General features: G+C 51.6%; 7 protein-coding genes across 7 annotated transcripts; 3 read left to right on the top strand and 4 right to left on the bottom strand.

Moving 5' to 3' along the window:
- Positions 1–1,442: 1,442 nt before the first annotated feature.
- LMXM_08_29_0868 (conserved hypothetical protein) lies at positions 1,443–1,949 on the bottom strand (the record flags this gene model as incomplete). Its single annotated transcript, XM_003872423.1, has 1 exon — positions 1,443–1,949. One exon carries the CDS (start codon positions 1,947–1,949, stop codon positions 1,443–1,445), a length of 507 nt encoding a protein of 168 aa, XP_003872472.1.
- Positions 1,950–8,418: 6,469 nt separating this feature from the next.
- Positions 8,419–9,894, bottom strand: LMXM_08_29_0870 (conserved hypothetical protein; the record flags this gene model as incomplete). The annotated part of the gene is made up of 1 exon (XM_003872422.1): positions 8,419–9,894. The coding sequence occupies one exon, from the start codon at positions 9,892–9,894 to the stop codon at positions 8,419–8,421; it is 1,476 nt and encodes a 491-aa protein (XP_003872471.1).
- Positions 9,895–10,487: 593 nt separating this feature from the next.
- On the bottom strand, positions 10,488–11,027 carry LMXM_08_29_0880 (putative ADP ribosylation factor 3; the record flags this gene model as incomplete). Its single annotated transcript, XM_003872421.1, has 1 exon — positions 10,488–11,027. The coding sequence occupies one exon, from the start codon at positions 11,025–11,027 to the stop codon at positions 10,488–10,490; it is 540 nt and encodes a 179-aa protein (XP_003872470.1).
- A 427-nt stretch (positions 11,028–11,454) lies between these two features.
- LMXM_08_29_0885 (conserved hypothetical protein) lies at positions 11,455–12,504 on the bottom strand (the record flags this gene model as incomplete). The annotated part of the gene is made up of 1 exon (XM_003872420.1): positions 11,455–12,504. The coding sequence occupies one exon, from the start codon at positions 12,502–12,504 to the stop codon at positions 11,455–11,457; it is 1,050 nt and encodes a 349-aa protein (XP_003872469.1).
- Positions 12,505–16,181: 3,677 nt separating this feature from the next.
- Positions 16,182–17,540, top strand: LMXM_08_29_0890 (conserved hypothetical protein; the record flags this gene model as incomplete). Its single annotated transcript, XM_003872419.1, has 1 exon — positions 16,182–17,540. The coding sequence occupies one exon, from the start codon at positions 16,182–16,184 to the stop codon at positions 17,538–17,540; it is 1,359 nt and encodes a 452-aa protein (XP_003872468.1).
- A 1,065-nt stretch (positions 17,541–18,605) lies between these two features.
- LMXM_08_29_0900 (conserved hypothetical protein) lies at positions 18,606–19,253 on the top strand (the record flags this gene model as incomplete). Its single annotated transcript, XM_003872418.1, has 1 exon — positions 18,606–19,253. One exon carries the CDS (start codon positions 18,606–18,608, stop codon positions 19,251–19,253), a length of 648 nt encoding a protein of 215 aa, XP_003872467.1.
- A 507-nt stretch (positions 19,254–19,760) lies between these two features.
- On the top strand, positions 19,761–20,690 carry LMXM_08_29_0910 (aspartic peptidase, clan AD, family A22B,putative; the record flags this gene model as incomplete). Its single annotated transcript, XM_003872417.1, has 1 exon — positions 19,761–20,690. One exon carries the CDS (start codon positions 19,761–19,763, stop codon positions 20,688–20,690), a length of 930 nt encoding a protein of 309 aa, XP_003872466.1.
- Positions 20,691–21,229: the final 539 nt, after the last annotated feature.

Here is a 21,229-nt window from a genome sequence, read left to right as displayed (position 1 = left end):
AGACGTCCGAGTCGCGGCGACACCATGCCCACCAGATGGATGCTGCACGTGCGTTCACTGCTGCAGGCCGCTCCGGCGCAACGCCATCCACGACCTGACCGCCCACATCAGCAGCGACACATCGCTCTGATCTCCCCTACGCCACAGGTGCTTAACCCCGTCACCACCAGAGGTCGCCCAGCATTGGCGGGGGATAGGGGTGGGGGGCTGCTTGGCTTCCTCCCACACAGAGTCGGTACTGGGCCCTGGACACCACGCTTAGGTATCCCCCCTCCCACTGACTTCAGGGGACTTGGCACAAAGGTAAGAACAAACGGATGGGAAAGTTGAAGCATAGTCGCAGGAGAGCAGAAACAAGATGAAGAAGTACACGCGCGCACACACACACACATACAGGGGAGGGAGGCGAAAAGGCGAAGGACACAGAAACGCGTTTGAAGGAGATAAAAATATCGGAGAGGCTGAAAAAGAGTGGGAAAGAGAACTCCGAAATAAATAAATAAGAGGAAGCATAGGTGTTGAGGCTAGTTGTCAAGTTGTAGGACCCATGTCAAGTTACGCATTGGCCGCTTATGTTCTTTTTTTTCTGTGTCTTCTGCCTGTCATCAGAAACAAGAGGGTAATGGAAAGAGAAGAGATGTCGCCATTCTTTCGGTTTTTTTCTCCGCAGTGGTATTCTGTATGGCGGCCACACACACCCCACACGGCTGCGTAGACACAGGGAAGGCCACAAAGAGTGGAAAGTCGTGCACGGGGAATCACGGCATAAACAGAAAGAGAAGTTGATCACATGTGCGTAGATACACGCACACATACATATGTGGGTAGGGGGAAAAAAAAGAAAAAGAAGCCATGAAGTGTAAGAAACAGAGTACGAAGGTGGGTAACCCCAGAGAGGGAAACGCAGGAGAGAGCAAACGGTGCGTTCCGAAGAACCAGAGAGCAGTGGAAAGAGACTCACATCACATTGCCAAACACGCACGGACCGCCAAACCTCATTTGCTCCCTACGCCAGCCTTGCATGCCCTCTCTCTCGCTCTCCCTGCCCCATCGCAGAACAGCTACCACGAAAGAAGAAGATGCGCGCTGCTGCACTTCATTTGTATTTTTTTTGCTCCCGTGGGACACTCACCCAGTGAATTGAATGATGCCCACGGTCGCGCACGCGCACACACACACACATACACATACACATACATACAGGAAAGGTGTTTGTGCACCTCGACAGCTGAACGAGTACTGGTGGACAAGTACTGCGAAATGCCTCCGCTAGCGTACTTGCGTACCGTTCCCATCCCTCTGTGTCACATAGAAATAGTAGCAACAGAAGGCGCTAGTCGAAAGAATGTGAGAGCAACGCGTCAGGCATCGGCTCTGCAAAATGTTGCGCTGTGGCTGAGCTCGTGCAGACAGTGGTGCATAAACACCGCAATTCAAGATGTTCAGCGTAACCGCTGTGGGCACGGTGAGAAATCGGTGCGACGATACTGCTGGTCCGGTGTTGCTGTGGTGCTAGCGTACGTGTCGACCGTGCGCGTATGGCTCTCCTCGCCGCTGTTCATGTGAGCTTGCGAGATACCCACGGGTGGCGATCCTGCAGTGCATGCTGTGACAGATCGGGTGTTCTCCTCGTGCGCCCCGGTACGCGGTGGGAACAGTCTCAGAGCAACCTCAGGTGTGATTTCCCCTATCTTGCGATTGTCCCACTCTTGCCGTGCGTAGCGGCTGTGAAACGTGTAGTCGGCTTCACAGTTTTTCGATCCGCCGCCACGCCGCAGGATAGCCGCCTCACCGCCCGGATGCGATCCTAGCACCCCTGTCACATCGTATACTGAGTTCCCAGAGACAATCCACAAAGATCGCCGCGTGTTGTGCATGCGGATCTCCTCCTCGCCGATAATAGGCCAACGCTTCCTGAACCCGCTAAGAAATAGCAAATCGCTAAGCATATTTCAGTGTGAGAGAATTGCGTAGGGCTTCCTGTATGTGTGTGTGTGTGTAAAGGTACGTTTTACGAAAGTACCCGTGCTGAAGGGGAAGAGGGAGGAGCTGCCTTAGATCTCTGTTAGAGCAGCAATCCTGCCCTTCACGCTAGAATCGTTTTCGTGTGCGCTGTGCGTGCGTGCGTGCGTGCGTGTGTGTGTGTGTGTTACAAACGGGGAAAAAGCAGCACCTAAAAAAAAGAAAAACTGAGAAAGAGGGGACGAGTACAGAATGAAAACCGCAAACTACAGGAGAGGAGCGGATGAGCTCTCTCTCTCTCACACAACCACAGGTCCTGCTAAAAAAAAAACCCGGCGAGAGATCTGAAAGGGGGAAAAAAAACGAAACAAGAGAAACCGGAAAAAGGGGGCGGAAAAAGACGCCCTTTTTCAGCTTCGCCACAATTTTCTATGAGCAGGAAAGGGGGAATACGAGCACGACCGGGGTGTGCTTGCTTGTTCCACAGAGCCTCACCCACTCCCTCGGTGTGAGCTGCGGGGACAGCGCTAGAAAGAGTGCTGCTTTACAAAAAAACAAGGAAAGAGAAGATGGACCTGAGTTGTCGGACACGTTTACACGCGGAGGGGGGGGGCACCGATATTTCTCTTTGTTGCTCATGCGTAAGAGGTGACACAGAGGCAAGATAACATGCACAGCGAGGGAAGGGGAGAGGAATGGAGGACAGAGGGACGCGGTAGTCGAGCGAATGCGCCGCATTCTGAGGGAGAAGGGTGTTTATCCCCAGCACCTTTGCGTTGTCACTTGAGCGCGACGACTGTGTGTCTGTCTGTGGGTGGGGAGAGAGGTGCGCGAGTAATTAGCCCCCTATCAGGCATTCATGGCCAAGTCTCGTGATCGAATTGATCTTGTTTGGCATTGTCCCTGGGAATGGAAGTGGAAGTGGAGGGGGGGTTGCATGTATTCTTTTCCTTGTTTAGTGGCGCTGATGCCCGAAAGGCGATCACTGAAGCTGGACATACACTTAGAAACGCTTGTGTAAACGAAACAAGAATGGTGAAACAAGCGAGCAAACAAGCGAACAAAAAACAAGGCACCTACTTAACACGAAAAACGGGGAGCGAAAAGACCGACGCTTAAAGACGCACCGTGGAGGAGAGAGAGAAAAAAACAGGGTGAAAGAGGACAACCAAATCGGCGCTGTACGACGAAAATAATAATAATATAATATAATAATATTTATATATATAATAAAAATAGAGAAGGAGAGAATGGAGACGTAAACAGGAGCAAAAAGTCGGAAAAGAAAGAAAGAAAAAACCGAAGAGACAGCCAGAACGCTGCTGCAAAGGGCTGCACTCCCGTCTACTGTCTCAAGTGGACAGTTAGCTGAAACAAAGAAGTGGCTCAAAGCATACCTGTTCCGTTTCTACATTGCTCTCCCGCATCACTGAAAAGGTAGATGGGCTGCGTGGAATCGAGCAGGCCACAACCGAGGTCATCGAACCCTTTCAAGAGGGACTTCGAATTCATCGCCGAGGGAATCACGAGAGAAAAAAAGCCGGAGAACGAGCTCCTGTGGTACTCCTAGCTTGGCCGCAGAGTATCCCATGTACATGGCCTATTTAAAAAAAAAGAAGAGCGTTACGTCCTGATCCCTTCTTTTTTTCTCGAATGCGAATACTAAAACAGGAGCCAAAGCAGAATCAATAATTTTAGTCACAGCAATCTTTCGCCGCAACAAAAAAGACAGGCGAAGTCTAAAAAGGGGGGGAGAAAAACAGGAAGAAAACCAGAAAACAATCCAGCGGCAGAGAAGTGAACAGGCATAAAGAGAAAGAATGACTTTGATAGAAGAGCGTTATACCAGTGTGCACACAGACACAGACACACGCACATGTTGCTTTTCGAGTGAAAGAAGCGAGGCGTGGAAAGGGAAATGTCGATTACATCCCTTCATCCTGCCCTAATAACCGATTTAGACTACGAAAAGGAAACATTTTTTTTCTTTCCTTCGTTGAAAGAACGGCTGTGTGTGTATGTGTGTGTGTATATGTATACATATGTGTGTGTGTACTCGATGATCCTCTTCCTTCTTTCGTTGTTTTGCTTCCTATCTTTTCTTTTTTCTGCTATTGCCTCGTGCGCGCTGCCGGTAGGACGGGACCCGCAACAGCAATCGACCGTGGGGGAGGCATTTCCTTGGCGGTGATGACCACGAAACTCTCGCTGTTGCTTTGGAAAGCGCCGGTTAGCACAACGTCCACCTCTTTGGGCACGTACACTCCTTCTTCATTTGGCACCGCGCTGTTTGTTTCCGACACCGACGAAGGAGAGGTACAACAAAAGAAGTTGGGCTGTTCAAAAGTACAAAAAAGCACGACATCAGCCAAGTAACTGTTAAGACAGGTAACTTGTAATGTCCGCCATGACCGTTGGCCTTTATACAAGAGAGAGAGACAGACAGACAGACAGAGAGAGAGAGGAAGGGAGACGAAAAAAAAGCAGTAGGCTTCCTGCACCCGCTCTCTCTTGATCTAGCCCACCAAACACAAGAAAACGAAGAGAACACCTCTAGTAGAAGCTGGTTTGGCTAAAACATCGATTTATGCGCCTTTTGCTAACATAAGCAGAGTAAAGAAGAGAAAATAGAAAACATCAGATTACTGGAGTCGGTTGCACGTTATTCACATTCGACGCAACAACGATATCTGTATCGCTCGATGACAGCAGATTATCCTTCACGCCGTCGTCCCACTGCTCTGAGTCACTACCGTATATGTGCCTTTCCTGAGGACTGGTTGGGACAACTAGCTTTGTGAACGTCTCATGCGAAGTCTGCAGTGGCGATACAGCCTGCGGAAGAGTGCTGGAAGGACTAGAGGCAGCTTTCTGAGCATCGCTCGGTGACAACTCTCCAATCTTGTACCTCTGCGCATCGCGGCGTGTGGCTCTTCCGTGAAACATCAAGTCCTCCGTGCAGTCCTTCACGCCGCCACCTCGCTTCAACAACGCACCATTGCCACCGGGATGCTTCCCGATGAGCGACGTGATGTCAAGCACAGAGTTGCCTACGATGATCCACAAAGACTCGCTCGTGTTGTGCCTTGCCACCTCCTCACGTGTAAAAGTGGGCCATCTTTGAGCTAGCCCAGCAAACTGCAGAATCTGGGTGAACATGCTAACGTCCCACACCGCAATCACTTTCCTTCTAAAGAAGGCAAATGGCGCGCACAGCGTGGGGGCGAAATCAACGAAGAAGCTCAGATCACACGCGTCGGCACAACCACACGTCCGATTACGGCTACTGTTTAGAGAAGGAAATAGGTGACTATGCTCGGAGAAAATGATTACATCTCACGTGTTAGCTGTGAGGTCGAATGTGTGGCGGGGAAACAAGGAGAGCGCGAAAGCGATTTAGCCAGCACCGCCTTCTCCAGTGCGCCTTTCGCTCCTGCTACTTTTTTTTCTTTTTTCGTTAAATCACTGCACACAGCTGTTCAATGGTGACGAGAGAAAGATGAAACGAGAGAAGAGTGAAAAGGACAGTGTGAGCAATATCTTTTCGCCATAGATGGGAAGAACAGCGCCATCGGCAAGGGCCACGCCTTGTATTTCGGTTCGTCGCAGTACATGGTTGCGGGGCACATGACAAAAGTGGCGCGTGTGTAGTCCATACACCAGATCTCGCTTTGTTTTTCTTGCTTTGAAGCATGGATAGTAACCCCACCACCACCGTATGCGCGCTTAACGGATGTGTAAACCAGCGGAAAGGAGAGGAGGGGGAAAACGATAGTATCCCACATGGGACTAGATAGCAGAGAAACACTTCGTAGTGATTTCATTCGGCTAAGGGGTATTTATGCGATTTAAAAGCATTCTATGTAAGTGTGCATGTGTGTGTGTGTGGATGCGTAGGTGCGGACGAAATTACACGGCCTGGGAGACGACCAAAAAAGGGGGTGGGCATTCCCGGCTTGGTTGTTGTCATGGCAATCAACAGCTATTCAGAGGTTTCTTCTTTTGCTCAACGCGTTCGTTCTCCGCCATACAACGTGAGAGCCCGACAACACCCTGCCCGGCATGTCACAGGCCCCCATCGCGTGGTGCGAAGCAGTCGTACACACGCTCTACAGCAATGCGCCGACGCCGTCATACGAGCACGGCCTCCGCCTCATAACCCTACCAGTCGGCCCGCCTCGCCGGTCCCCGCCTGGTGCGTCCCTCGGGGTAGCTCAGGCCCCTCCCCCACACACCAGCAGGCGGTGTGAGGGGCGGGGAGACGTCCGAGTCGCGGCGACACCATGCCCACCAGATGGATGCTGCACGTGCGTTCACTGCTGCAGGCCGCTCCGGCGCAACGCCATCCACGACCTGACCGCCCACATCAGCAGCGACACATCGCTCTGACCTCCCCTACGCCACAGGTGCTTAACCCCGTCACCACCAGAGGTCGCTCAGCACTGGCGGGGGATAGGGGTGGGGGCTGCGTGCCTTTCCCGCACACTGATCCACTGAGCCTTTAGATACCACGCACTGAGGTGCCCATCCTCGTCATCGGGGACCGATTGAAGGAGAAAAAATATGCTCTGGATGATCAGTGCAACGCCAACGGCGGTGAAAGTGAGAAAGCCACTGTAAAAGATATTTCATGGGAGGCGCACCTCGGCACCGTTTGATATCCAGACGCTGTACCACTGCGAAACTCACAGTAGATCCAGGGATGTCGCAATGGTCATGAAGAAGTCGAACAGCGCTGGAACAGAGAACGCCACAAGGGTTGCTATCACCGCCATAGCAACAGAAAGGTATGGGAATATGTGCTATCACGAGCCAGATAAACGATCAGCCTCACCACCGATCCCGAAATCGACTGGGACATCCTTGACGGTAGACATCGTGCAGGAGTAATGGTACGCACTTTAGATGATGGACGGCGCGGCTATCAGCACATCGATGAGGAATGGGAGATCATGAACATGGCAAAAACTGGCTTGGGAACGAGTGCTGGCTGGTGCCTGACAAACGACGCGCAAGAGACCGTGGAAGAGAGAGGAAAGTGAGCGTGGCACGCTCTCAAGTCGGCTGCTTAGTCGTGAAGAGGAGTGCACAACAACGAAGAGAAGAGGGCAGCAGGAGGTTTGAGCGAGCCGGGCCGCGAGAAACTCACTGCTGGGTGACGAAGAAATGGGTTCAGTTTCATCCTCGCTTTCGACCACTCCAGCGGCGTCCATGAGGCACCGCATTGATGCATTGAGAAAGACGACTCAGTAAGCTCCAGCAACTTCATGAGCAAACCATCATAGAGGGCATTTGGTACTCAACGGCGCTGCCAGCAAGAGGCCATACCTTTGCTCCCATTTCACTTTCACAGGCACAGCGGCAATGTCTCCTCTACAGTCAGCGCTTGGTGGGTGAAGCACATTTGCCTCCCATGCTATTTTCTTACGCAGCATGTTGCTATTTTCTTCTGTGAAACTCATCAAAACGTTCACAGTCAGCTGCTAGTTGTGCCACAGTGCGGAAAGAAGGTATTTCTTCCCGGAGGCAGAGGGCCCAACACCAGCTTCTCGCTAAGGGGTGGCAAAGCACGTGCAGAAAAAGTCCCTTCATGGTGTCGGACAAGCCAAAGTGACCTTGCTAAGGTGACGATGCGATGTCCTCGCCCTAGAAAAAAGACATGCTACTGGTAAGAAAACGTATGCCAGTACCGCTTTACTGACACGTGGTATGACTTTTTCTTCCACTGTGTCCGCTCTCTGCCATACAACATGAGAGCCCGACAACACCCTGCCCGGCATGTCACAGGCCCCCATCGCGTGGTGCGAAGCAGTCGTACACACGCTCTACAGCAATGCACCAACGCCGTCATACGAGCACGGCCTCCGCCTCATAACCCTACCAGTCGGCCCGCCTCGCCGGTCCCCGCCTGGTGCGTCCCTCGGGGTAGCTCAGGCCCCTCCCCCACACACCAGCAGGCGGTGTGAGGGGCGGGGAGACGTCCGAGTCGCGGCGACACCATGCCCACCAGATGGATGCTGCACGTGCGTTCACTGCTGCAGGCCGCTCCGGCGCAACGCCATCCACGACCTGACCGCCCACATCAGCAGCGACACATCGCTCTGATCTCCCCTACGCCACAGGTGCTTAACCCCGTCACCACCAGAGGTCGCCCAGCATTGGCGGGGGATAGGGGTGGGGGGCTACTTGGCTTCCTCCCACACAGAGTCGGTACTGGGCCCTGGACACCACGCTTAGGTGTCGCCCCTCTCTCCCTCGTCTTCAGGAACGTGGTATTCCTACGGGGAAAAAAAGAGACAAAAAAAAGAACACATGAACGGAGCCTCGAACACACCAAAGTGCAGACAAGAGATATGTTTGTTTGGCTTTTTTTTAGGGAAGCGAAAACACACGCTAACGGTACTAAATCGTGCGTGCAGTAGCACGTGCTCGGCACTCACACTCGCATGCCTTCGTCTAGTTCTTTTCATATGGGGTGCGCTCTGTGAGGCTGTGCTTGAGGCGGTTCAGCTCCTTCAGGTCCTTGTCGGCTTTGGTGATGAGCCCGAGACCCTTGAAGGCACGGCTTCGAGCTAAGAGTGCGCGCCACATGTAAATGTACTCGTTCGCATCGATCACTGGAGTGACAGCCTCCACGGCCTCCTGCAGGCGGTTCATCTCTGTCAGTGCAACACACTTCTGAACCTGTGTGCGGTAGAGCAACTGCCTCGCTAGAGCCTTAGCGATCTCTTTTCCGCGCTTTGCGTAGTCCGTCGCTCCAGCCGTGTCCGACGAGACGACCGCCAGGTGCACAGATTCCACGGCGTCGGCAACCGCCTGATCCGATGAGCTGATCGGCGTACTTGGGCCGGGCCCAAACGTCTCGCGAATGGAAGCAATGATACTCTTATCCTTCGGTGCCGACTTCAGCAGCGCATGCAGCTTCTCCTCCGAGTCGTAAAAAGCCTTGCTGGGCACCGAAGCACGAATCCGGTCTATGGCCTCCGGCTTGAGACCCGCATTGTGAGGTGTCAATGCTTCCTGAATCAGCTGCTGCGCAGATTGTGCAGCCTCGGACGTCCATTTATCGTAGTGGTCTTCGGTTGTGGGGAAAAAATCGTGGAAGTGGTGGCCCACGTTGGCTTCCTGCAGTGTGACCGCCAGCTCTAGCGCCTCCTCATCCGTCACCTGCCCACCAAGGGCTTTTTTTGCTTGTTGCAGAGCTTTCGCGGCAGCAGGATCGGCCATCACGTTCATCATCCCCTCAGCCACCGTGGCGCTGACGCCCTCCGGCTTCACCCCAGGGCGAGCACGTCGCATCTGAAAACCAACCAGGGAGAACTCGTTCGTGTTGTCGGTGGTAGCTACCAGCTCCGACACGTGGATGGGGGATTTGATGTACTCCTGGATTTTCTTTTCGATTGAGGTAAAGTGGTTGTAAGCCTCCTCGCTCGCGCCGGTGTAAAGGCTGTACTCGGCAGCAGCCAGCTCCACGAGCCAGCACCCAGGAGAGCTTGCAACCAGCTCCTTGTAATCTCTCTGCAACTTGGAGCGTAGGGCCGACACCTCCGCCTCTGTAGCGCCGCCTGAAACCCCTAGTGCCGCCTCCTTCATGTCCAGCAGTTCGTTGTGCGAGCGTAGGCGGATGCCAGTCGCAAACCGCTTCAGCGCCTCATCTTGCACCTTCGGCAGGACAGCGTCGATTTCTGCAATGGCGTCTGTGGGATTCCGTGACAGCAGGTAAAGGTGCGCGCGCGCCACTATTGCAGTTGTCCCTGCCAGCCCCTCGCCCTTCGTCTTCTCCGCAATGCTGTTGATCGCGCTCGCGTTCACCTTACGAGCTGTTGTTACACCAATCATCCGACGGATCACATTCTGCGTTGCGACCGAGTCGGCAAGCACTGGTTTCAAAGTCGCGAGTGGCGCTCGCAGGTGCTTTACGGCGCAGAACATTTCGACTTCTATTGTCAAAGTAGGCGGAGGCTTTGAATGAGCAAGGATATGTGTTTCCTACTTGCCTGTTGCACGCGAGTCAACAATTAAATCTTTGGAACACATATAAAGCATGTAATGTGGGGGAGGTAGTAAACGCGGGGTAAAAGACTTGAGTTGCGAGGTCTTCGAAGCTGTAGCCACCGAGCAGAAAGGGGCAAGAGAAAGCAAATACGGTACTCCCCTTTGCAACGCGCAATCAATCCTATGAGTAATCGCAGGGAGCTGTGCTCTCTTCGCCCTGCAGTACATTGCAGCACATGAATTTCCCTTTGAGGAGGTATATTTCACGCGTGCACGTAGCCAACTCTTCAGACACGATATCGGCGGGTTTTGTTTGTTGCTTTAGTTGCTGCCGGCTTTTGTATCCGCCATTGTACATGGGCAAAAATAGCGTAGGTATATGAGGAAAGAAAACACTGTTTCTATCGTATTCTTCGTTTTGGGCAATCCCTAATACTCTTTTTTTTTCTCCCCAAAACTTGTCGCAGACACGCCGATTAGCGTTTGGAAAACAGACACCCGAAAGTAGAAAAAGGTGCGCCATCTACTCTTCACTTGGGCTTAAGGTTCTTCACCGCCCACTCCAGTCCTTCATGCAGGCCTTCGCCGGATTTCGCGCTGCACTTCTGGATAGACCACGTGCGGTCACGCAAGCAGTGCAGATTGAGTGCTGTGCTTACACTTTCCGGGGACAGCGCAGTGGCGAGGTCACACTTGTTGGAGAAAATAAGTACAGGAGCCTCCCGGAGCTTTTCCTCCTGCAGAAGCGCGTCGAGTTCGGCCGCCGTCTCCTCGAGTCGACGCCGATCGGCAGCATCGACGACGTAAATCAGGCAGTCCACTTCATCGTAGTAGTTTGGCCAGTACGTGCGAATCGCCTTTTGACCACCAATATCCCACATGTTCAGCTTAAAGCCATCGCAGTTGATGGATTTGATGTTGAATCCTTGAGTCGCCTGGGTGGTGGTAGGGTCTTCATCGGACAGCTTGCGGAGAATTGAAGTCTTGCCAGCATTATCGAGACCCAGAATCAACATGCGCGGCTCTGTTTCGCTCTTTTTGAGCTTGCGAAGGAGTGTGAGAAGGCCCATTCGGTAAAGTGCAGTAAAAAAAAGTACGGTGAAATCTTGAGTGTGGGTCGAACGCGTTTGAAAGACAAAGATCAGAGAAAACATGCAAAGGAGAAGCAATAGAGTGAACCTTTGTTCTTTAGATGCACTATCATAATCACCAGCAGAAGTCAAGCTTATGGTTCAACGCTTCAGCCGAACGGGCATCCCCTCCCAGCACTTGACACAACACTGAAGCACCGAAAAGACACTTCTAAACCCCTCTTAGACCCAGTGTTGTCAATCGCCTGCGACAGAAATTGATTTGAGCCTTGAAGCGCGCATAGAAACCGCCTTTTTTTCGCAATGCAAAGAAGCATCAACAAGGGATTACCCTCGCGAATCTGTAAAACAACTCAGAAGCATCTATGCATAGGTGTTTCTTTCTTCTAATAGTGATGCGTTGTGCTCAATGAAGTTGCGAAGTGCTGCTTCCCCCATCGTCAGAACGACTCTTTTTCGCCATGCGCTCATCTCTGCTCTCCAACAGAGCGGGATCCACTTCCAGCCGTTTCTTGTAGCGCCTCTCACTGAAGTTGTACGTATCTTGATACCAGCTTTTTGAATACGTAACATAGTAGCAAGGACGAGGATCCGATTTTGCATTGCGTAGCCCACGATGAACAACTCGATAGTCGAATAGCAATGCGTTCCCGAGAGCAACAGGTGGAGAGACATACTTGCTTTCTCTTTGATCTCCAAGAATGTGAGACCTAGGAAAAAACTCAGTGCCGTTGCGGCTGTCGACACTGATCAAGGGCACAAATACGTTAATGGCGTAGGGGAAGAGGTTCACAACATTGCTGAGTGCGGGTCCATCGGTGTGTGCGTTTTGCGTTTCACTGCCCATCAGCGATAGAAAACAACCGGATGACATCACCTTCTTCCCAACGGGTAGTTGTGCGTTGCAAAGGAGTGCGTCAAGTGTTTGCTGAACCGTTTGTGCGTTGGCAATCAGGGGAACTACTTTAGAGGTGATGAAGTCTGCAATAATTTCAAATCTCCCCGAGCATCGCTGACGAAAGTTAGAGTACCCACTCTCAAGTGATGGAACAGCACCCCCTATCTCTGCCTGGCACTCATATGTCTTGAGCAACGCCTCGAAATACCGGAGAAGATCGGCTTTCCATGTGGAGAGGTCCCGGGTGATCTGCTCCAACTCTGTCTTCGTCTCAGCAAGTGGAACTACACAAAAACCGTCTTTAATAAAGCCTTTCGCATACTTGTTCATGTGATGAGTGCACTTCTTTGATTTCATGTCTATCGTCCCTGAAAGACAGCAAACACATCTATTGCTCGTTGGGACCTTTTCCTCGATGGCAACGCCCGTATCGGCCATAAAACACGTTCTGTGATACCACCTGTTACACCTGATGCAGTGCACAGATTTTTTGACAGCAGCTTCCCGCAGCGTCCTACCACAACGAGAGCATGTGTGCTCTACAAGGGGAATCCTCATCTTCCCTTAGTTTCTGCGGGAGAGAAGAAAGGGAGGAAGACTAGAGTTATCAGCAAAAAAAAGATGCTATGAGCGAGTCCATGAAAGACACGCATATTCAATAACCCTTGCCAAAGTGTACAGCTTGTTCCGTCTTCCCAAACGCTTTATTTTTGAGAGAGGGGATGCAATGCTTTATTTTCTGTTTGGATGAGAGAGTGGTAATAGAAAAAAATGCTCAGCTGCACTCCGATTGGAAGTGAAGCCACCTTGTCCAAAGTATCGAGGTATGCAGGGTGCAACGCAAGAAACGGAGGAGGATCGGCGCCCCCTTGTGCACTCTTGTAGCCCGTGTTTGTCGAGCATGTCTGTATGACACTACCTCGGGCAGCAAGCTTAAACAGAAAGCACCGAATGCGCCCTACCAAAGACCATCATGTCCCTTCTGAGGGTCAACTTGTTAACCTCATACGCAGAGTGAGGCCATTCAAGTGCCTAAAGATCGGCAGATTTCGCATGTAGGTGAAATTCCGATACCAGACAACGGTCCTCACTCCAAGAAGCACTAGACGCGCACCACCACTTCAGAGTATCATCCACTATGACTCCAAGTAGCCCGACAAGAAGCATTCATGATGCCCCCTCAATTTTTTACGAGTGGAGCAAACGCATTGCACACTGCACCCGTTCTGCGATGGTTGATAAACATGAAAACACCAGCTCTTGTATGAAACGGGACGTTGAAATAGTAACAGTACGCAAAACGGGCGTTGTTCGCAAAGGTATCAATCCCAGCAGGGCGTTTCTGCGTGACAGTCAAAACCGTAGAGCCAAAACTTGAAATATTAGAGACACCCAGCTTGACGTGGTGTGGCGCAGTGCCAGGTCATGCTACTTTGATAGCCTTCGCCGCTTCACTAGCTTTCACGTTGCTTTGAGAAACCATAATCGTCACATATCTACATTAGTAAAGTTTCCAAGCAATGAAAATCTCCATAACTCTGCTGCAACCGCTAACGAGAGCCGCGGGCATGATTGAAGCCAACACGGATGCAAACTGCAAGAGTTGTAGATCACATGAAACTGATTGCTCTGCTTTGCCAAAAAATATGACGTTTTCAACCGTTCAGAGACACGCCCTCCGCACAATGGACACTGCCGAGTCATCAACACATGGTGGGATACCACATAAGGAAGTAGTCGTTTGCACCACATCAACCACAACATTAAGCTGCACGCCTTCTCCCTGTAAAAAAACGTCCCTGTACTCTAAGCGATCCTCCCTTCCCTTCCCTGGCGCCGTAGAACACATTCCTTGATCGCACGCGTGCTTTCGTTCCTGTACATCGTGCAGCACAAACCGAGAATTGAATTCAGCCATCCACCTCAGAGTTTCGCTAATGTTTCTAAGTTTACAGCACTGAATATATCCCAGCCAGATGGCCCGCCGGTAACAACATCAGTAGCGGTTCTTGTGGACAAGGGAAAAGTACAACGCCACCGTCGCTGCGCATCAAGCAAACAAGCTCTACCCATCCGCGCTCCGCCCGCACCCCGGTGATTGAACCTTTCCCATCTTTCTCCTGAAGAAAAAAACACCTCATCTCCTTTTGGAGAAAAAGCCCACACCGCCCTGGAGCAGCGGTGCATAGGTTCTTCGCAGTCGCCCTTCCCCCAAAACCCCGGGGTGCCCCCAACACCCGAACAAACATCACAAAACAAAAATAACCCCAGTGCCCCCGCAACCTTCACTGAACAATCATGATCACTCACATCCTAAGGAAAAATCAGCCGTCTTGAAATTACTACCAAATCAAGATCCGGACAACAACTCATGAAAAAACACCCGTCCACCAATCATAGAACATGACACAAAAACACAGTTTTACACCAATAACAGAAACCTCATGAAACACATCGTCCCTCGTGACGCAAATCATCACAGTTCTAGACGCTAAAGCTGACGCGATTGAAGGCAGCTCATGAGAAAGTACCCTGCGCGTCGCCCGAGTGCCGCCCTCCCTCGGACATGCCCATGAAAGGGTCAGGCTTCAAGGATGAATGCGGTCCCGCAACGCTGTCACCCCCAGCGATCCTTGATTATGGGCATGCGCCCATGGCCCCCGCACACCCCACACACCGGCGGTGAGAGAGGGCGTCCGCCATCTGAGTGCGCAAGGGCAGGCCAGCGTATTGCGTAAGGTGCGCCGGCCGGGGTCGAGCCGGCGTCCGGAAGCTTCTCCCCACCCCCTGCTACGTGGGGGGTGGTGCGCCTTTTGCCCCTCTCGGGGTTTCGCACGCCTGATGGCGGGCCTGCGCCCCACCGCCCCGTGGCACCGGCATTTGACCTGCAGGAGCGAACGAACGTGCAGCATCCATCTGGTGGGCATGGTGTCGCCGCGACTCGGACGTCTCCCCGCCCCTCACACCGCCTGCTGGTGTGTGGGGGAGGGGCCTGGGCTACCCCGAGGGACGCACCAGGCGGGGACCGGCGAGGCGGGCCGACTGGTAGGGTTATGAGGCGGAGGCCGTGCTCGTATGACGGCGTTGGTGCATTGCTGTAGAGCGTGTGTACGACTGCTTCGCACCACGCGATGGGGGCCTGTGACATGCCGGGCAGGGTGTTGTCGGGCTCTCGTGTTGTATGGCGGAGAATTGGTCCGGCGATCTTTGTGAAAGCGGTGCTACGGTTTGAATGCGATTGCCAATAGTCCCAGGTTAGTTGTTTGGAGGTGCTTTGTCGCAGTGGAGTTAGAGTTACCTTTGCTGCGTGGTTTTTAGCGGTCTGGTTGCGAAGAGTTCTGGACTTTTGTGCTTTGATTTATCATTGTTTTGGAAGGGTGGTGTCTTTCTTTTTGTTGTGTTCATTTTTTTTTCAATATGGCGGAGTGGGTGCGTTGATGTGTAACTGATCATGTGGTTGCCTCAGGGGGGTGTTGAGTGATTCTGAATTTCATTATCTACGAAGCACCCAGAAAGTCTGTTTTTTTGGGAAGACTTCTGCTACTGGGGTATTCATCACTCGTTTTGTTTAGGGCACGAGAGGCTTTTAACCTTCTGCGGAGTGCGACCCAAAAGCAGATGGCAAAGGTGCAGTTTGTAATTTCGGGGTGAGTGATGAACGGAGAGCGCGTGGTCGGTTGGAGGCGCTTTCCGAAGAGTCGGCAAGGGGATTGAAGAATGACTGGAGCTGTAAAAGAGTGGACTGAGGACCCTGCTTAGCGAGGGTGGTAGAGAGAAATTTTCGGAGAATGTGGCGGCCTCTATCCCGTGCGCTATCTTTTGGTGTTTTTATCTTGTATGACATGGAATGAAGCCTTTTGCAGTAGCGAGGTGTGGTCGGGCTGAGTAACAGCTTTGAGGCAGCGTGTTTACTTTAATCTGTGACATGCAGCTTCAATTATCGTTTAGAAAGCACTTTGTGTGGTTTTGAGCCGAGGAATGTGCTCACCCCAGAGTGGAAAAACGTTCCAAAAAAAAGCAATGCTGACGGCTTCCGCATCCGGAAGTGTGGAGGCATACAACGAGATTCGTTATGCAATGTGTGCTAACAGGATTACCTCTGACCTCTGATGTAACTTAGGACCTCTTTCTGAATCATCACATTTTTTCGACTCCTATTTTTTCGACTGAGATGGCAAACAGTAACTGCGAGTTCGAGTCCAGTGAACGCTCACTGCACATTCTGAAAAGGAAAAATGGCGACCCTCGCGAGCTGCGGGTTCGGGGCGGTAAGAGAGATGCTCAAGCGGATAGTGCTAGGTCAGGCTCTTGCATTCCTAAACTCCCTCACTGGCGTCTCTACCACGAAGCTCGTTAACAGCAACGCAAGCTATCCTTTGCTTCAGTCTGTCACAGCGTACGCATTTATATTTGCGTTCTATCTTCCAGCTTTTCTCTTTATACTATACAAGCACCGCGCTCAAAGGTTTTCGAACTTTAGGTTTTTCAGTCGTTGGTGGAAGTATGCCATCTTGGCTGTAATTGACCTCGAGGCCAACTACATCGTGGTACTTGCCTATCAGTACACCAACATGATTTCCGTTCAGCTGCTCAACTGCTTTACCGTACCGTGTGTTATGGTTCTGAGTTTTTTTCTATTGCGAATGAAATTTGCCGTCACTCACGTTGTTGGTGGGGTGATCGCGATCGGTGGCCTGGTGTTGCTAATTGCGCTTGACGCTGATGGACTTTCTCACAGCGAGCGCGGGAGTCAGGAAGTTCTCGGGGACATCTTGTGCTTGATTTCAAGCTCGTTGTATGCGACAAGCAACGTGTTGACAGAATGGTTCGTGAAGCCATCAAAGCCAGCCCTCATCTTCAACTGCTGCGGTGGAAACGGGAGTGGTGAAACAAAGGATGAAACCACACCCGCATTATCTTTGACCGGCATTCAGGACCCCTCCAGCACGGTTCCAGGGGATGGGGAGATATACGGGGCAGAGGATCACCCCAAAGTCCCCGTTTTCATTCCGGTTGTCGAGAACCTGGCAATGATGTCGTCGTTCGCCTTGCTTTTCTCAACGATACAGTTCTTTGCAGCGGAGTGGAAAACGTTCAAGCCCAATCGCAGCTCCTGGACAGGACAAGACTGGCTGTTTCAGATGGTGTTTGGTGTCACAATGTTGCTGGTTTACACCGCCATGCCGATCATGTTCATCATTTCTAGCGCGGCTTTCGCAAATATATCATTGCTGACGGCTAACATCTATGCCATTATCTGGAATATCACCATTTTCAAGATATATCCCACTAAACTGTTTTTTGTTTCGTATGCCATTCTTACCGTCGGGATCTTGTTGTACAATCTGACGGATATTGTAAGAATCCCGTTCTGCGCCCGCTGGAATTACCCATGTGGTGATCCGCTCAAGGAAAATGGAAACGAGACGGAAACAGATGTAGAAGCACAGGTGCATGAAGCAGCCGAAGGGCATCCCCAGCACGAAGCAGGGAGCTCCTCGAACAAGTCAGGCAGTGGAAAGGATGGCGATGCTACAGCAAAGTCGACATGCGGTGTCACTAGTCAACCACGTGAGCAGCAACGCGAGCAATGAATTGCCTTTTTTTTGTACCGATTAATCTTAATAGCAAAGCTCGCAGTGAGGCAGCATACTAAGAAAACTTATGCGAGGAAAAAAGGTCGGTAAGGACATTGTCATACTGTGCGACGGCTACCGAATGTGCGCGGAGCGGGAGGAAAGGCCCCTCTCTCGTTTGCGTTTGGAAAGGAGGATTCACCAGTGGGAACATGCGTGACGAGAGGAAGGAATAACACTTACAACCTCGCATTTGGATGGACTTCGTTTCTTGTCATCACCGTAACTCTCAATCAAGATCTTCCTTCTTTTTTTCTTTTGTCATCTGTTTCCAGCCATTATCCATCTTTTCACCTTGTCCCTCCTGATTTTGCGATGCAGGCAGTCGACAAGCCTGTTTTTTTCGTTATTGGATCTACTGGAAGTGGCAAGTCGAGGGTGGCGGTTTGCCTTGCTCAAGAATTGAGGCGAGTTCACGGTTACAAAGATGTTGTCATTATCAACTGTGATGCTTATCAATGCTACACTGATCTTCCAATTTCGACTAACAAACCGTCAGCGACGGATCTTGGTGGAGTGACCCACGTGTGCTTAGGGTTCCTCAGCAGCGACGGCTCTGTTATCTGTGACAACAACTGCGACTCCGTGGAACAGCGCGAGTTCTGCCGCGAGGCGCAGATACAGTTGTCAGGGAATGCCTCTTTCAACGTTCACTCGTACGAGCGCATAGTGACGTCCTTCATAAATGGTTTCTTTCAGCGCAACGCAAATGCAGCTGTAGTCATCTGTGGTGGGACCTGCTACTACGCTCAAGCTCTGCTCTTCGCTGACTCGCTAGTCTACGATCGTGAGCAACACGCTCTATGTTCTTATCCTGATTCAGACGCAGAGGACGGCTTGTGGGAACGCCTGAACGCGGTTGATGCGGAGGTAGCGCTGCGATATCACCCCAATGATCGCCGTCGAATCAAGCGGCTGCTTGAGATCTATGATTCTACGGGGCAAGCACCATCAGCCATCTTCGATTCCCAGGCATCAAAGCTGCGATTTGATAGCAACGCGCTGTTTATCGTGTGGGTCCGAATGGAGCGCGATGTTTTGGACGACTTTCTGAACAGGCGCGTTGACTTGATGCTTCAGCGCGGGATGTTGGCCGAGGCCAAAGCATTTTGGCTGAAAAACGGTGGGAAGCTCCCGCATAATAGCCTCTCCGAGGCGATTGGATGCAAAGAGTTTTCCCAGTTCTTTACTAGCGGTAACCCGTCACTGATCACAAGCAGCGATTGTGAGAACGCAGTCGCGCAAGTCAAGTCGAATACTCGCCGGTACGCCCGACAGCAGGAGCGATGGATTCAAAATCGCCTTCTTCCACTTTTGCACTCCTCTTCCTTAAAAGAGGCACCAACTCACTTTGTGCTGCTGTGGGCGCAGGAGGGCGTGGACGCTTTGGCTTCTGTTCAAAAGACTTTGGATACTTTTTTCGGGACATCCCCGGAGCAGACTCTCGCAGAATCGCTGTTTCCATTAAAGCAGCAGCCGGCTTCTCGCGAGCCAGTTTCACAAGAGGAGTGCAAAATATGTAAGACTCTGGTCTACGGTCGCGGTCAGATGGTGGTGCATCTCAAGTCGAAGCGTCACCGAGGTTCTCTAAGACGCTTGGCACTGGAAAAGGAGCACAGAGAGAAGTATGGGCGGGAGCTGCCACCGTCAAAGAGGAAGCGGAGCAGCTGAGGCTTTCTATCGCCATGCCAGGATTGACTGTGAGGCAGTCATACCAAACACTGCTATGGATCAAAGACAAAACCAAGTAGCCAAGGCGACAAAAAAAATGACAGCTAAATAACAGAGAGCATTGGGTTGCTCTCTCGTTTTCATACCAGCATTGCAGCCGCAGGAGCTGTGCATGCTGCCTCGAAAAGGGTCAGGGGCGGGAGCGATTGCGCGTTTTTCAGCCCTCGAAAATGAACCTGCCGTTGCGGCAAGGTGCACGAGTGACACATCCGTAGTTTCACTTCACATTGCATTCACTTTTTTCCCCTCTTTTTTCTTGGCACTTGCGTGCACTCGTTTCCCTGAGATTCTCTCAGTCTCCTTTATGGGGTGCTCTGCATTGCGTGCACTCAGTCCTTCATTTTTTTTTTGTGAAGCGCAATGCCGCAGGTTTACATTGCTCTCACTTTTTTGGCCACGTGCGCAATCACCGCAGTGGCGGTAGGGGCGGTGCGGTGCAGGAAGGTGATGATGAAAGGGAAATCTGACATTGCACTCCAAACGGACGAGGCGCTGTCAATGCCTTTGAATGGCTCCGTCATGTTGTTTTCGTTGTACGTTTCCTTGCGCTTTATTCCGAAGGAATACTTTAACATCCTGATTTCCTTCTATCTTAGCTTGATTAGTGTCTTCGCTTTTCACATGTTCATAAAAGGGTATATCAAGCCCAATATTCTCACCGGACTGATCTGCGTAGGAACCGGGTGCGGCAGCTTTTTTGCTCAGAACTGGATCGCAAGTAACATACTGGCCTTTTCAATCGCCGTCACAGCGCTTGAAAGGCTGCCTGTGAATGGGTTCACGACCTCTTTCATTCTGCTGATTGGCCTCTTCTTCTACGACATCTTCTGGGTATTTGGGTCGGACGTCATGCTGATCGTGGCGACCGGCATTGACGGACCAATAAAGCTCGTGTTTCCTCAGACGATCTTTGGCGACTGCTCCAAGAAAAGCCTCCTGGGACTCGGCGACATCATTGTGCCTGGCCTTTTTATATGCCAAACACTGGTGTTCTCGAAGGACTACGTGAAGAGGGGAAGTCTGTACTTTGTCACCTCGATGGTCGCGTACACCCTGAGTCTTGTGAACACTATGGCTGTCATGCTGATCTTCCAACATGGCCAGCCGGCACTCCTGTTCATTGTACCATGGCTTCTCGTCACATTCTCTGCTGTCGCCTTGTACAACGGGGATGTCAAGGCGGCATGGAACTTTGATATTCTTAGCGTCTTCACAACTTCTTCAGAGAAGCCAGCGCCTGATGAGCCGCATGCAGAACAGGAGGAATCCCTCTCCACGTTTGTCTGCGAGGCTGTTTTGGATCTTTTCGGGTTCGCAAAGGAGGCGGCGGCGGAGTGCAAGACGGCGGAGGAGTTGAAGGAAAAGAAGGAGGCGTAGGGGATGAGGAGACAGCATATCGACCCGCGATGAATCACCTCCGCGTGTGTGGTGCGCATTCCTCTATCCGTTTTTTTTCGTTTCGCACATGGGCGCAACTAACTGAAAAAAAAGGAGTGAAATCGTGTCGATACCAAACTGGAGGCCACTTGGCAATGGCACTGAGAGACTGGGATATTTCCACGGTTTGAGGAGTGCATGAGAATCAGACACAGACAACTACGAGCACACGCGGCGTAGCCCTGGAACGAGGTTCTGTATCAGTGCCCTGCATAAGGCAGCTGAACTGCCGAGCACGACTCGCTGCTTCTGCCCCTTCCTTACATCATCTTGACTAAGAGGCTCTTTCCATTATATGTCGACTCTCGCCCTCGCCCAATGGTGCTGCTTTGATCGCGACAGCTAGATAACATACACACAAAGGAAAAACGCGTTGCGCTCTAAACATTCTGATCATAGTCACATATTTCCTCTTTTTTGCACATCGTATTCGCACCCATCGTGATTCTGCACCACTGCTGCTCCATTTGCTTGGACTT

This window comes from Leishmania mexicana, chromosome 8 (genome assembly GCF_000234665.1).
Source record: "Leishmania mexicana MHOM/GT/2001/U1103 complete genome, chromosome 8".
Taxonomy (NCBI): domain Eukaryota; phylum Euglenozoa; class Kinetoplastea; order Trypanosomatida; family Trypanosomatidae; genus Leishmania; species Leishmania mexicana.
The sequence above is the reverse complement of the archived record's forward strand: the minus strand, read 5'-3'. Positions and strand labels throughout refer to the sequence as shown.